Source organism: Lithobates pipiens, unplaced genomic scaffold (genome assembly GCF_037356315.1).
Source record: "Lithobates pipiens isolate NorthernLeopardFrog02 unplaced genomic scaffold, aLitPip1_a1.2 Scaffold_1, whole genome shotgun sequence".
In the NCBI taxonomy this organism is placed as follows: Eukaryota; Metazoa; Chordata; class Amphibia; order Anura; family Ranidae; genus Lithobates; species Lithobates pipiens.
Window position 1 is genome coordinate 252,147,078 of NW_027507685.1, and position 14,199 is coordinate 252,161,276.

The window sequence follows — 14,199 nt, forward strand, 5'->3', positions numbered from 1 at the left end:
CAATTCGGTGAGGATGGTGTTGCAGTCAGAGGTTAACCAGCTTTCGGTGATGAAGAGACAATCTACATTGTTCTCGATGATGAAGTCGTGTACTTCCAGTCTATGTTTGACTGCAGACCTGGCGTTAATCAAGGCGCAATCTAATTGTAGTGGTCGAGTAGATGTCTTCCTGTGGTTGGGAGCTGCTTGTCGTCCGGTTTTTAATAGTTGTTCTCTTTGAAGTATTTTTTGTATGGAAGATGGCAATGTGGTGTTGATGTTCCTTAGTCTGTGCAGAACTTCAGCTGAGTATTTGAAGTAGCACATGGTTTGTGGATGCTGTTGATGGTACTATGGGCCTAAGATGATGATCCTGATCAGGGTATTGATCCTGAGGTGGGGCTAGGTATCAGACTTGCCGCCGTGCTTGAGGCTATTAGCGCGCAAGTTGATCAGGGGATGCCTATATGGATGCGGAAGGAGTTGTTGTATTCGGTTGCTGGCTGTTCCAGCTGCCTTTACTTAAGGTGGAGGTCTCCGCTTAGAAAAGAAGTCTGGCTGTGATCTGGAATAGTCGTCCTAGGATAGCGTAAAAAATGGAAAGGAGGCCGGAGGTAGGGGTATGCTAACCTATGGTTGTTCCAGAGGAAGGCAAAAAACCCCCTGACAGTAGCAGCCAAATGCACCAGTGGGGCAAAAATTCCTTCCTGATCCCCGTAGGCGGTCGGACAGAGTCCCTGGAACAATCACTGGGGGGGGGGGGGGGGGGGAGTGGAGGTGCGAGCTTACCTGGCTGCGGTTGTTACTAATCTAACTAATAAATCTCCACTCATACATTTTTAAAATGCTGCCTTCCTGTTCAGGAACATTTTCTACCATTCATTTTCTATAAATAAACCGTCTTCCTATTCAGACCATCACTTGTATCACTTTCACAGAGACCTTCATTGGAAAAACAAACCTCATCGTCAGATAAAAGGACTTCTTTATTAGAAGCCCCCTGAGAATGACCAGCAATCCGTGTTCTATGGAAGTGGGGTGTAGGGCCAGACATAGATGACCGGGTCCAAATTACGTGACTGTTTTTTATTGAAATCATCATAAAATATAGATCTGAATAGATGTATGTGATCCGTTTGACTTTTGTGGGACTCGTGTACAATTTAATTAAATTTTTTTTTTTTTCAATTGGATTTCTTTTATGAGCATCACGAGTGTTGGAAAATAGATATCTTTTAATCGCTCTGTATGTTTTCTGTGTAAAATGATTCAAATCCCTTGCAGGAAAAAAGATTGTCCAGCAGGCTGGACAATCATTTTGATCACCCATTCTTTTTGTTTCCATTGATTGTTTTAGATCCTAGAATGCTGTTACATTGTATCTTCTTGTTCAGGGTGTCAAACTCCATTTCATTGCAGGCTGCATCACCAGTGCAGTTGCCCTCAAAGGGCTGGATGTAATTTTGAGTGCAGAATTTAGGATAATACTACGTATAGACTGCAGAATTCAGGAGTGCGTTATGCACAGTGTGCAACCCCCAACTCCGAACCCTCACAGAGGCTTTTTCTTTTAATTGCCTGCCCGAGCCCTCGCAGTGTCCGTCTTCTCTCCTGCCCGAGCCCTCGCAGTGTCCGTCTTCTCTCCTGCCCGAGCCCTCGCAGTGTCCGTCTTCTCTCCTGCCCGAGCCTTCGCAGTGTCCGTCTTCTCTCCTGCCCGGGCCCTCGCAGTGTCAGTCTTCTCTCCTGCCCGGGCCCTCGCAGTGTCAGTCTTCTCTCCTGCCCGGGCCCTCGCAGTGTCCGTCTTCTCTCCTGCCCGAGCCCTCGCAGTGTCCGTCTTCTCTCCTGCCCGAGCCCTCGCAGTGTCCGTCTTCTCTCCTGCCCGAGCCCTCGCAGTGTCCGTCTTCTCTCCTGCCCGAGCCCTCGCAGTGTCCGTCTTCTCTCCTGCCCGAGCCCTCGCAGTGTCCGTCTTCTCTCCTGCCCGAGCCCTCGCAGTGTCCGTCTTCTCTCCTGCCCGAGCCCTCGCAGTGTCCGTCTTCTCTCCTGCCCGAGCCCTCGCAGTGTCCGTCTTCTCCCCTGCCCGAGCCCTCGCAGTGTCCGTCTTCTCCCCTGCCCGAGCCCTCGCAGTGTCCGTCTTCTCCCCTGCCCTAGCCCTCGCAGTGTCCGTCTTCTCTCCTGCCCGAGCCCTCGCAGTGTCCGTCTTCTCTCCTGCCCGAGCCCTCGCAGTGTCCGTCTTCTCTCCTGCCCGAGCCCTCGCAGTGTCCGTCTTCTCTCCTGCCCGAGCCCTCGCAGTGTCCGTCTTCTCTCCTGCCCGAGCCCTCGCAGTGTGATCTCCCTCCTCAGCTGCCTTTTTCTATTTGTAGTTTTTGACAGCTGCTTTTATTATGTTTTTTTTTTTAGTTGTGGCAGTTTGGAGAGCAGCTCTGCCTCTGTGGCTTATGGACATTTTTTTTTACAGCAAAGGTGGCGAGATGCAGACTAGTAATGACGGACACTTTAACTGTATCTAAAACCAAGAATAAAAATGTAATGACCTATTACAACTTACCAGTCTGTAGATATGGGATGAAGACAAATATAACATGTTATGGGGTGTTGGGTTTTGGGCTGCATGCTTTATTTTTTGCCACTGCATGGAAAGTGGGTGAAAGTGTTTCTTTAGCAGTGATAAATTATTACATTAGACTTGTTAAAGTTCTTTATAGAGTTTTAAGCACAGTCGAGAGATTATCCGTGTGTGATAACGTGTTGTGTGCTTCTTCCAGGAGCAGGGCGGATCAAAGGCATCCGTCCCGATAAAAAAGAGTCCTCTAACTGGTACCAGTCCGCTGAGAAGGCCGGAAGCATGCCTGGGGCCTCGTCAAGATGTTTAGGTTCAGGTAATTACCATGTTTTCCATTGTGTTTTTTTTTTTCAAAGTGAATCAGGTATTCTAATCTTCTAGTCAGGCATTCTAATCTTTGAAAGTGTGGGGGCGAAAAACAAATTGCCTGTCTGTACCTTTCCCGCACATCAGGTCTGTTCCTGGGACCCTAAAGAGTCCCAGATCCAGGACACTAAGGGCTCGTTCACACTAGTACTGCTATCTGAAGAACGATCCCCATTCAGTTTGCTCTTCGGAGAGCATTTGACAGGTGCGGAGAAGACATTGTCACCGCCTCACCACCTGAGATGTTCTGCCACACCCCCTGCCATCCCACAGACCAATGAAGCGCACTTTGATGACCAGTAACAATTCTCCTATTGGTTTGTGGTTCAGCGGGGGTGGTGATGATTCAGCTGTGTGTGGGACCTGGTGTTCTGCCACACCCCCTGCCATCCCACAGACCAATGAAGCGCACTTTGATGACCAGTAACAATTCTCCTATTGGTTTGTGGTTCAGCGGGGGTGTGGCGATGATTCAGCGGTGTGTGAGATCTAGGAGATTCCATGGCGGATTTGGGGTTTCCAAGTACCTTGTGGCCTCTTGTAAATGTAAAGTGAGTGGCAAATATTTAAAAAAATTAGACAGGTTCCTATTAGTGTATCTTTAGCTAATTCTAGTTTTGTATACATTGGTAATACGAATCCCTATGATTTTTTTAGATTTTTTTTTTTCCAATAAGCGTAATTTTTGGCGTCGTGTGCATGAGGCCTTCTTCATACAAAACTTCTACATTGCTTTTTTTTTTCCCCCCAATTTCTTTCATTTTGGAATTAATCTTTCATTGTTTAGTGCCTTAAGAGAGTCCTTTTACACTGGGGCGGTGTGGGCCATAGCGGTAAAAGTGCTGCTAGTTTTTGTGGGGCTTTACAGCTGTTCTAGCAAGGTTTGGCCCGCTTTTAACCCCCCAAATGAGGTTAAAAGTACCCACTTAGCGCTGCTTTCAAATCGCTTTAGGCGCTTTTGAAAGCGGCGCCCATTCATTTCAATGGGCAGGGGTGGGGGAGGAGAGCTGTATGCGCAGTTCCCTCACCGCCCCAAAGGTGCTGCTTGTGGGACTTTTTTTTCCGTCCTGCAAGCGCACCGCTCCGAACGCTTTCACACTGGGGTGGCATGAGAGGCACTTTACAGGCACTATTTTTAAAGCGGGAGTCCTCCGGGAGTTCCGCCGTTTTTTTTTTTTTTTTGTTTTGTTTTTTTATTTAAAAGCCAGCAGCTACAAAAACTGCAGCTGCTGACTTTTAAAATAAGCACACTTACCCGCCCAGCGCGCCCACGATGTCGGCACCCCGAAGCCGATCTCTCGATCGTCTCTCGGGTGCTGCCGCCGCCATCTTGGTTATGGGAATCAGGAAGTGGAGCCTTTTGGCTTCATTTCCCGGTTCCCTACTGCGCATGCGCGAGACGCGCTGCGCAATAAGGATGGTCCCCGCTGTCTCTGGGATCCGTGTGTTTCCCAGCAGGCAGTGGGGGACTTTCGGAAAGGGTTTCTTTCTGCAGAATCTACGCCGGAAGTGGGTGCAGATACCTGTACTGTACAGGTACCTGCACCCCCCTCCCCCCTGAAAGGTGCCAATTGTGGAGCCGGAGGGGGGGAGGGTTCCAATGAGCGGAAGGTCCACTTTAGGGTGGACCTCCGCTTTAATGCTAAAACCCCTGAAAGGTGCCTCAGTGTGAAAAGGGGTCTAAAATAAACCTGGGCCACCAGCTATAGCTGTACTATCTCTGATATAAATAATGTGTGTGTAGATACTGTTTATGTCATGTATACCGGACATATGGCAGTTTAAATATTAACCAGTTAAGCCACTCTTGTTCATAACATTTTCAATGCTGCAATGCACAGGTTATCCTGTTATCCTGGTCATAAATCTGTGACGTGAATATAACCTCTGTATAACGTATTCATAGCAACTTGGACCTTGTATGTCATTGTGGGAGCAGCTTTGTAAAAGATTAATTTCTGGTGATTGGGAAGTAGTAGTCGGGCAACGTAGCTTTTGGTCCTTTTTTATAGACTGTAAAAATTATGGGATTTCATTAAGTTTATTGCTCAGTCATGTCAATCCTCCCATTGCCACCATCTACTGGAAATAACAGGTAGCAGTGATGAGCCTGCAGGAGTGGGATCCATTGGGAATGGGATCCACTTGAAGTGAGGTCCATTGGGATTTCATTAAGTTTATTGCTCAGCCACATCAATCCACCCATTGCCATCATCTACTTGATTAACAGGTGGCAGTGATGAGCCTGCATTAGTAAGACCCATTGGAACCGGGACCCATGGTGAGCAGTACCAATTGGGACTTCATTAAGTTTATTGCTCAGTCACGTCAATCCACCCATTGCCACCATCTACTGGAATAATCGGTAGCAGCGATGACCCATTAGGAGTGGAACCCATTGGGAGCAGGAACCAGTGGGATTTCATTACGTTTATTGCTCGGTTACGTCAGTCTACCTATTGCCACCATCTGCTGGAATAATAGGCAGCAGTGATGACCCATTGGGAGTGGGACCCATTGGGATTTCATTAGGTTTATTGTTCAGTCATGTCAACCCACCCATTGCCACCATCTACTGGAATAACAGGTGGCAGTGATGAGCCTGCAGAATTGGAACCCATTGGGATTTAATTATGTTTATTGATCAGTCGCTTCAAACCACCCATTGCCACCATCTACTGGAATAATAGGCAGCAGTGAGGAGCCTGCAGGAGTGGGACCCATTGGGAGTTTCTCATTGGGATTTCATTAGGTTTATTGATCAGTCACGTCAACCAACCCATTGCCACCATCTGCTGGAATAACAGGCAGCAGTGATGACCCATTGGGAGTGGGACCCATTGGGATTTCATTAGGTTTATTGCTCAGTCACGTCAACCCACCCATTGCCACCATCTACTGGAATAACAGGTGGCAGTGGTGAGCCTGCAGAATTGGGACCCGTTGGAATTTAATTATGTTTATTGATCAGTCGCTTCAAACCACCCATTGCCACCATCTACTGGAATAATAGGCAGCAGTGAGGAGCCTGCAGAATTGGGAGCTAGATCCATTGGATCAAATTGTGGTTGCCACTGCAAATCGGACCTGAACCTGTGATGTAGTGTATTTGTTTGTATTATTTTTTAATTTTAAACAAATTAAACAGAGCTCAAGCGTTGAAAGGATACAGTACTGCTGATTTAGATTTTATTTTTTATTTTATCCACCCAACGTTTGAGTCGTTTTCGTAAGCATGCAGATTAGCACATAATATCCACAGCAAGGGCAGTGCGTTCATTAAGGGCGTATGGGCGCCACCCCCTCTCTCCAGCCACCCCCTCTATGTAGAATGGATAGATTCATGCATTGCATGAATCTATCCTTGGCTGCCGCGTTCGGCCCCTTTTCGGATGCCAGGCACCTGAAACCATCCGAAACCTTCTGTAGGTGACTGAGACGCACAGAAGCTTCAGGTTCAGGATGAGCCTGAACTATCTCTAAGGCTTGCGAACCACAAAAATATGAGAATAGAAGCCTTTGCCTGTCTCTCCTGCTGGGACCCGTACTACCACTTCCTGTTCCTCTAACTCCTGAAGAGAGGAAAGAAGGGCAGACGGTTTTTCTGCACATTTTGGCAGCTCGGGGACGAGGAGTCTGAGGGGTGAGCTCTGAAAACTCCAAACGGTAACCTCTTCTGATGATCCCCAACACAAACTGATTGGAGGTGATCATCTCCCACTGTGGGGGGAAGGCCCCTCTTTTGACTGCTCCCCATATTTCCTCTTAACGGGAAAGGTCTTTTTCTTATCAGCCGTGCGATCTAGCACTGCTTCAAGACCTGGCCCACACAGCAAGTCTCCTGTAAAAGGGACTCCACAGAGCTTTGCTTTGGACACATTGTCCCCCTGCCATGTCTTCAGCCTTAAGGCCCTCCTGGCTGAGTTGGTCAGAGCCGAGGACCTTGCAGACATTCGCACGGATTGAGCCAAAGCATCCGCAATGTATGCTATCTCCTTAAGCAGCATGGGAAAGGAGGATAGAATAGTCTCCTTTGCCGTCCCTACTTCAATGTGCGCATTAATCTGGGTAAGCCAATACTCCATATTAGGAGCCACCACTGTGGCTGCCATGGCAGGCTTAAGATTTCCTTATGATGAATCCCAGGCTTTCTTCAGAAGTGAATCCATCCTTCAATCCATAGGGTCTGAAAGTACCCCCATGTCCTCAAAGGCCAGATCAGTATGCCTGGACACCTGAGAAAAGGCAGCATCTAACCTGTGACATGAAATATTTCAACAACCTCCATTTTATTCTACTCTAGGGTCTCTACTTAAAGAAAAAATAAAAATCTAAGAGACCCTAGAGCAGAATAAAATGGAGGTTGTTGAAATATTTCATGCCACACTGTATTTTGCGCAGCGTTCCTTCAAATGCAATTTTTTTGGGCAAAACGTTAATAAAAAAATAAAAACTAACCAGTAAAGCTAGCCCAGTGTGGCTGCAATTGATGATTATGACCGGACTTCTACGTTAAATTGCTCAGGTTTGTGTCAGGTTTACGAACAGCTCTGTTCAGAAATATCAACACCACACTTGTATATATTGAGGTCCATCTACAGCTCATCCACCTCCTTCTGGGTTACCGGATAACAATGCTAGCACTCCGGGAGCCATGCTTTCTATTACAAATACCTCCTCCCACCCCCCGGTGTACTGCCCTGTCTAACCTTCTTCTTTTCTTACCTCTCAGGGGATTTGGGGTTTGAAAACAGCTTTACAAATATTGAAAACAGAAGAAACCTACAGAACCAGCAAGTGGCACGCAGGGAGCCTCCACCGCCACCTCCGCCCCCGCTGGAAAGGCGGTAATGTATATTGGCAGGTTTAATGTAAACTTGATTCAGTCCTAAGCAATAAACGGAGCATGTGCCAGGGGCGTAAGTACAGAGGATGCAGGGGTCGCCATTGCAACCTGGCCCCATGCTCCAGGGATCCCATGCGGGTCCACCTGTATGCCGCGATAGGAGGGCGGTTGGGGCGTCCGCATGAAGAGTAACTGATCCCTTAATTTAGCCACTAAATGCCTGCTTGTCCTTTTCTCCCTCCCACAGACATTCAGCGGCTGCAGGAGGGAAATGGAGGGCATCGGTTCCTCTACATGCCGCTCCCACCACCTCCCTATCCCTCTCCTGCTCCGGGCCCCTGTGTGCTTCCCTTCCCCTGCGTCCCCTGTGTGTACAACCCTGGCACATGCTCAGTATACTGCTCCGGGCCCCTGTGTGCTTCCCTGATAGATATATATATCTGCATATACACACATATCTATATATAGCTATAGATATATCTCTATATATGTTATGCCTCAGTTTATAAACAAACTGGAAGCTCTATACAGCGTTATTCCTGTTCATTCATTCTGTGCATCTGAGGCTGCAGAGAAAGGGACTGATATATCTGTCCTCAATCCCATTCTCTGTCTCAAAAGTGAGACGACAGGGTTTTGTTTAGACCCCTGATATTTTACCAAAGCCTCCCAACGGGTAAAAAAATAAAATTATGTAAAAAAAAAATAAAGTTGTAAAATGGCAAAAAAATAATAAAAAACAACAAACAAAAAATTACTAACAGTGGTGGAACCACCAGGGTCGTAAAGGTTGCACTTGTGACTGGGCTGTGGTTTTCCACCACCATTGGGGGACCCCAAGACAGCAGGAAGGTGGCCTGCTGCGGAACCATAATAAAGGGTCCTACAATGGGAGTAAAGGTCCCCAAGATCAGTGGAAAGGGCCCAAGTAGGGAGCCAGGGGGGTCCTTCGTGTTTTTTGCACCATGGTCCTGAAGGATCTAGTATACTTTGGTGAAAACCCCAGAATTAATATATTGACCCCCCCCCCCCCCCCCCCGCTGTTCTCACTCTTCTTTTCTTTGCAGACTTTCTCAGACGAGAGATCCCCCCTCACGGGACAAGCCACAAATGTCCAGCACCATGCGGAAACTGTTTGTGCCGGCCAGCCAGTCGGGGCAGAGGGAAGGACTGATAAAGCACATCCTGACCAAGAAAGAGAACGAATATGTCAATATTGAGAACTACAAGTATGTGGATTGGGGGGGGTATCTTTCTGTGTGGTGTAGATGGTGGGGCAGAGCGCCAGCCAGTGAGACTTAGGGCCAGTTCACACCACATGCAGTCCTCTGCAGTTTTTTTTTCTGCATCAGAACGCATGGAAAGTATGGTTTTCAATAGCATAGTTCACACCATTGCATTCCAGTTCCAGAAAAAAAAGTAAAAAAGCTTAAATTTTTTTTTTCTGCACTGGATTGTACTGGAACGGGGAAAAAAACGCATAAAAAATAAACTTAAGCACACATGTTAGGTTAGGAAAGAGGGGGGAAAATGCACTGGAAAAATGCACATCGCATCAAAAACACACATGCAGAAAAGCTTTTGGAACGCGTCCGGGCTGTGTTTGTTTCTATGGTATGAACTGGCCCTTAACATTTTTGAATTAAAGCGGAGTTCCACCCAAAAGGGGAACTCCTGCTTTAAGGACTCCTAACCCCCCTGACATGCCTGATATGAGGGTGGCGGGTACCTAGTGTGGACAGGTACCCAACTCCCACTTGCGCTTGTGCCTCCTAGGCGACTCCTCCCTCCCTGCAATCTTCTGGGCCACCTCACAGGTCCCAGAAGATTGCTTGGTCATTCAGGACGCCCAGCGCTATTTGCAGTGTGCACCCAGCTGTGAAGCCACAAGCTGTCACAGCCGGGGCTGCCCACACTAGTGATGCCAGGGAGAGAACCGAGGCTTCGGGCACCTGCATTGCTGGACCGCAGGACAGCGGAGTGTGTGTTTTTATATTTAAAGGAGTTTCTAAAGGCAGAAGGTTTTTTTTTTTTATCTCCATGCATTCTATGCATGAGGATAAAAACATTTCTTTGTGTAGCAGCCTCCCCAGCATCCCCAATTACTTACCTGAGACCCTTCTCTCTCTAGGCTGTCAATCAAAGTCAGTCAGCCAATCAGGGGAGAGAGGGGGCGGAGGCCGGGTCGGGGCTCCATGTCTGAATGTAAACACACAGATCCCGGTTCTTTCAGGGGATTAGAGACAGATAGTATGAACACCGATCTCTTTCCTCCTAGACCAGTGATAGCAAACCTTGGCACCAAAGATGTTTTGGAACTACGTTTCCCATGATGCTCAACTACACTGCAGAGTGGATGAGCATCATGGGAAATGTAGTTCCAAAACATCTGGGGTGCCAAGGTTCACCATCACTGTCCTATATAGTCCCATCCTCCCTACAGTTAGAACACACCCAGGGAACACAGTTAACCCCTTGATCGCCCCCTAGTGTTAACCCGTTCCCTGCCAGTGACATTTATACAGTATTCGGTTCATTTTTTTATAGCACCGATCGCTGTATAATTGTCATTGGTCCCAAAAATGTGTCAAGTCTCCGATTTGTCCGCCGCAATATCGCAGTCCTGATGAAAAAAAATTTAAAAAAATTTGGATTAAAAAAAGTGCTATATTTATTATAGCAAGAAGTAAGATAGTAAGATTTTTTGTTTTTTTCAAAATTGTCGCCCTTTTTTTTGTTTATAGCGCAAAAAAAAAATACTGCAGAGGTGATCAAATACCACCAAAAGAAAGCTCTATTTGTGGGGAAAAAAAAGGGGCGTCAATTTTGTTAGTTGCACGGTTGTGCGACGCTGTACACAAACAAAATTGACGCCCCTTTTTTTTCCCACAAATAGAGCTTTCTTTTGGCGTTATTTGATCATCTGTTTTTTTTGTTTTTTTGTTTTTATTAACCACTTCAGCCCCGGAAGATTTGACTGCTCAATGACCAGGCCATTTTTTGTGATACGGCACTGCGTCGCTTTTACTGACAGTTGCGCGGTTGTGGGACGCTGTACACAGTCAGTTAAAGCGACGCAGTGCCGTATCACAAAAAATGGCCTGGTCATTGAGCAGTCAAATCTTCCGGGGCTGAAGTGATTAATAAAAACTAAAAAAAAAAAAAAAAAAAACAGATGTGATCAAATAACGCCAAAAGAAAGCTCTATTTGTGTGGACAAAATGATCTACATTTCTTTTGACTACAGTGTTGCATGACCGTGCAATTACCATTTGAAGCAGAGTTCTAGCTTGTATTAAAAAGCTGTTGACTTTTAATATAAGGACACTTACCTGTCAAGGTATCCTACGATGTCGACACCCCTAGCCGATACTTCCATTGGCTTCAGGTGCAGGTGCTGTCATCCTTACTAAGGGAAACAGGAAATTAAGCCTTGTGCGGCTTCATAGCTTACTGTGCATGGGCGAGTCGTACTGCGCTTGCTGAACGATCCCGCTGTCTTCTGGGACCTGTGTGTCTCCCAGAAGGCAGCAGGGGGGGAGCAGGGAGGGCTGGAAGTTTCGCAGGACGCCACAATCGTGCAGCGATCTTACCCAAAGGTGGGAGAGGTTACCTGGTTTTGACAGTGTTTAGCGCCACTATTGGCGACAGTGGTTACCCGCTTTGGTGTCACTATTGGCAACAGTGGTTGCCTGCTTTGGCGTCACTATTGGGGTGGTAGCGGGGTGCTTTTAATCTCCAAGAAGGGGTTAAAAGCGCCCGTGTTGCAGCTCTTCTGAAGTGGTCCCATTCATTCCAATATATACATTGCTCCTAAACAGCCCCAAAGATGCTCTGCTTGCAGGACTTTTTCGAACATCCTGCAAGTGCACCGCCCCAGTGTGAAAGCACTCGGGCTTTCTCACTGGGGTGGCGGGGGAGGGCAGTTTTCAGCTGTTGCTATCACTAAAACGCCTGAAAACTGCCCCAGTGTGAAAGGGGTGTCAACGAGGCCTGTTGGTGAATTTCCTTGGCTGTTCAGATTGTAGAGGACACGGGCTATGCGTGACCACGCTGCTGAGGAATGTCCCATCCTGTCTTTTAGGTTCTTTATAGGAACGTGGAATGTAAATGGTCAGTCTCCAGATGGCGGATTAGAACCCTGGCTGCATGCCGATCCAGATCCCCCTGATGTCTACGTCATTGGGTGAGCAAGCATGGACATCTGTTTTTACTTCATAGGATTTTACTGCAACAAATTGCTTTACTTAAAAAAAAAAAAAAAAAATTCTTCATATCCATGGACCTCTGTACAATCCAGGGTTGTCTTAGACTATGTGGTCTACTTATAAAGCAGAAAATGGAACTTTCACAAACGTTCTCTTGTGGAGAACCATCCAGGTGCATGTGTTTTAACCTTTCGTTGCCAGAGCCGTCTTTTTTTTTTTTTTTTTTTTTTTGTTTGTTTTTTTTTTCACATGCTTAAAAAATAAATTTAGGTCTGAAGATGACATAAAACCCCCAAAACATATACTTTCTTAAAGCAGACCCGCATTATATTACCGCGGATGTGAGCAGATGTGTGTCAGCAACAGGGAGGGGAGGAGAGCGGAAATGTGAGTCGGCAACAAGGAGGGGAGGAGAGCAGATGTGTGTCAGCAACGAGGAGGGGGAAGAACTGATGTGCGCCAGCAACAAGGAGGGGAGGAGTACGGATGTGTGTCAGCAACAAGGAGGGGAGGAGGACGGATGTGTGTCGGCAACACGGAGTGGAGGAGGACAGATGTGTGTTGGCAACACGGAGTGGAGGAGGACGGGTGTGTGTCGGCAACACGGAGTGGAGTAGGACGGATGTGTGTCGGCAACACGGAGTGGAGGAGGACGGGTGTGTGTCGGCAACACGGAGTGGAGGAGGACGGATGTGTGTCGGCAACACGGAGTGGAGTAGGACGGATGTGTGTCGGCAACACGGAGTGGAGGAGGACGGGTGTGTGTCGGCAACACAGAGAGGAGGAGGATGGATTTGTGTCGGCAACACGGAGTGGAGGAGGGGGGGATGTGTGTCGGCAACACGTAGGGGAGGAGGACGGATTTGTGTCGGCAACACGTAGGGGAGGAGGGGAGGGATGTGTGTCGGCAACACGTAGGGGAGGAGGGGAGGGATGTGTGTCAGCAACACGTAGGGGAGGAGGGGGAGGGATGTGTGTCGGCAACACGTAGGGGAGGAGGGGAGGGATGTGTGTCGGCAACACGTAGGGGAGGAGGGGAGGGATGTGTGTCGGCAACACGTAGGGGAGGAGGGGAGGGATGTGTGTCGGCAACACGTAGGGGAGGAGGGGAGGGATGTGTGTCGGCAACACGTAGGGGAGGAGGGGAGGGATGTGTGTCGGCAACACGTAGGGGAGGAGGGGAGGGATGTGTGTCGGCAACACGTAGGGGAGGAGGGGAGGGATGTGTGTCGGCAACACGTAGGGGAGGAGGGGAGGGATGTGTGTCGGCAACACGTAGGGGAGGAGGGGAGGGATGTGTGTCGGCAACACGTAGGGGAGGAGGGGAGGGATGTGTGTCGGCAACACGGAGGGGAGGGATGTGTGTCGGCAACAAGGGGGGGGGGGCGGGGGTGTGTGTGAGCGCAACAAGGAGGGGGGGAGCAGATGTGTGGACGCAATCGGGCATCAGCGCAGTCTGCACATGTGTTGCAGGGCTTTCTTGGTATGTGCCTTGCAGCACATCTATGCATGCCCAGGGGGCAGGAATAACTATTCTCCTATGGGATTGCTACTTTTCAGCATAAATAAAATACTTTGTTAAAAATAAATAACATCCATTTGGAAGGGAGGTGCAGGGGGGTGCAACATAACATTTAGAGTGAAGGTCTGCTTTAGTGATTCTCCACCAGTGAATGTTTTGTGAAAGTCACATTCTTGGTCTTCTGGAAGTGTTGTTTTTTTTTTTTTTTTTTTTTAATAGAAAACTTGACTGTTCACTGACTGTTTTTGTTGGGTGAAGATTTCTGGGTGAGTGGCTGAGGTGCCCGGTGTCTGGGGTGGGCCACTTCCTTGTGGTGCACACAGAGGTTCTCTCAGACATATTGGTTGTTTGTAAAAACAAGGGTGAACAGCGGCGCTAGATATGGTGATAACATAAAATTATATAACAACTGGAATATAGGTATACATAAAATGTGTGTGAATAAGCACACATGATATTAAAACATTTGTTTAAAACATAATGTCCATAAATGATCCGAGATCTTGTATGATTAGCACCTGGAGGCAGCTCCCTTAGAGTGAAGCGATGAGCTCTGTGTAGAAATGGGAACAGAGGGGCGCCAGACTGAGTGCAGTATAAATCATATATTTAATAAAAACAAGTAGTAACTCACAGGTTAAATTAGATGAGTTCAGTATGCAGTGAAAATCGCCAGTCCTGGAGTCTCATAAATGTCTTCCCTTTGCAGCCTGGGGCA

General features: G+C 47.7%; 1 protein-coding gene across 3 annotated transcripts in view; it reads left to right on the forward strand.

Annotated features, from left to right (window-relative positions):
* The window catches only part of OCRL (OCRL inositol polyphosphate-5-phosphatase), a 120,141-nt gene that overhangs the window by 62,108 nt on the left and 43,834 nt on the right, over positions 1 to 14,199 (forward strand). For all 3 annotated transcript variants that reach the window (XM_077485006.1, XM_077485016.1, XM_077485024.1), the window contains 4 exons: positions 2,742 to 2,855; positions 7,638 to 7,752; positions 8,819 to 8,980; positions 11,836 to 11,937. In XM_077485006.1, the coding sequence (XP_077341132.1) occupies positions 2,742 to 2,855; positions 7,638 to 7,752; positions 8,819 to 8,980; positions 11,836 to 11,937 (493 nt within the window). The remainder of the gene's footprint in view (positions 1 to 2,741; positions 2,856 to 7,637; positions 7,753 to 8,818; positions 8,981 to 11,835; positions 11,938 to 14,199) is intronic.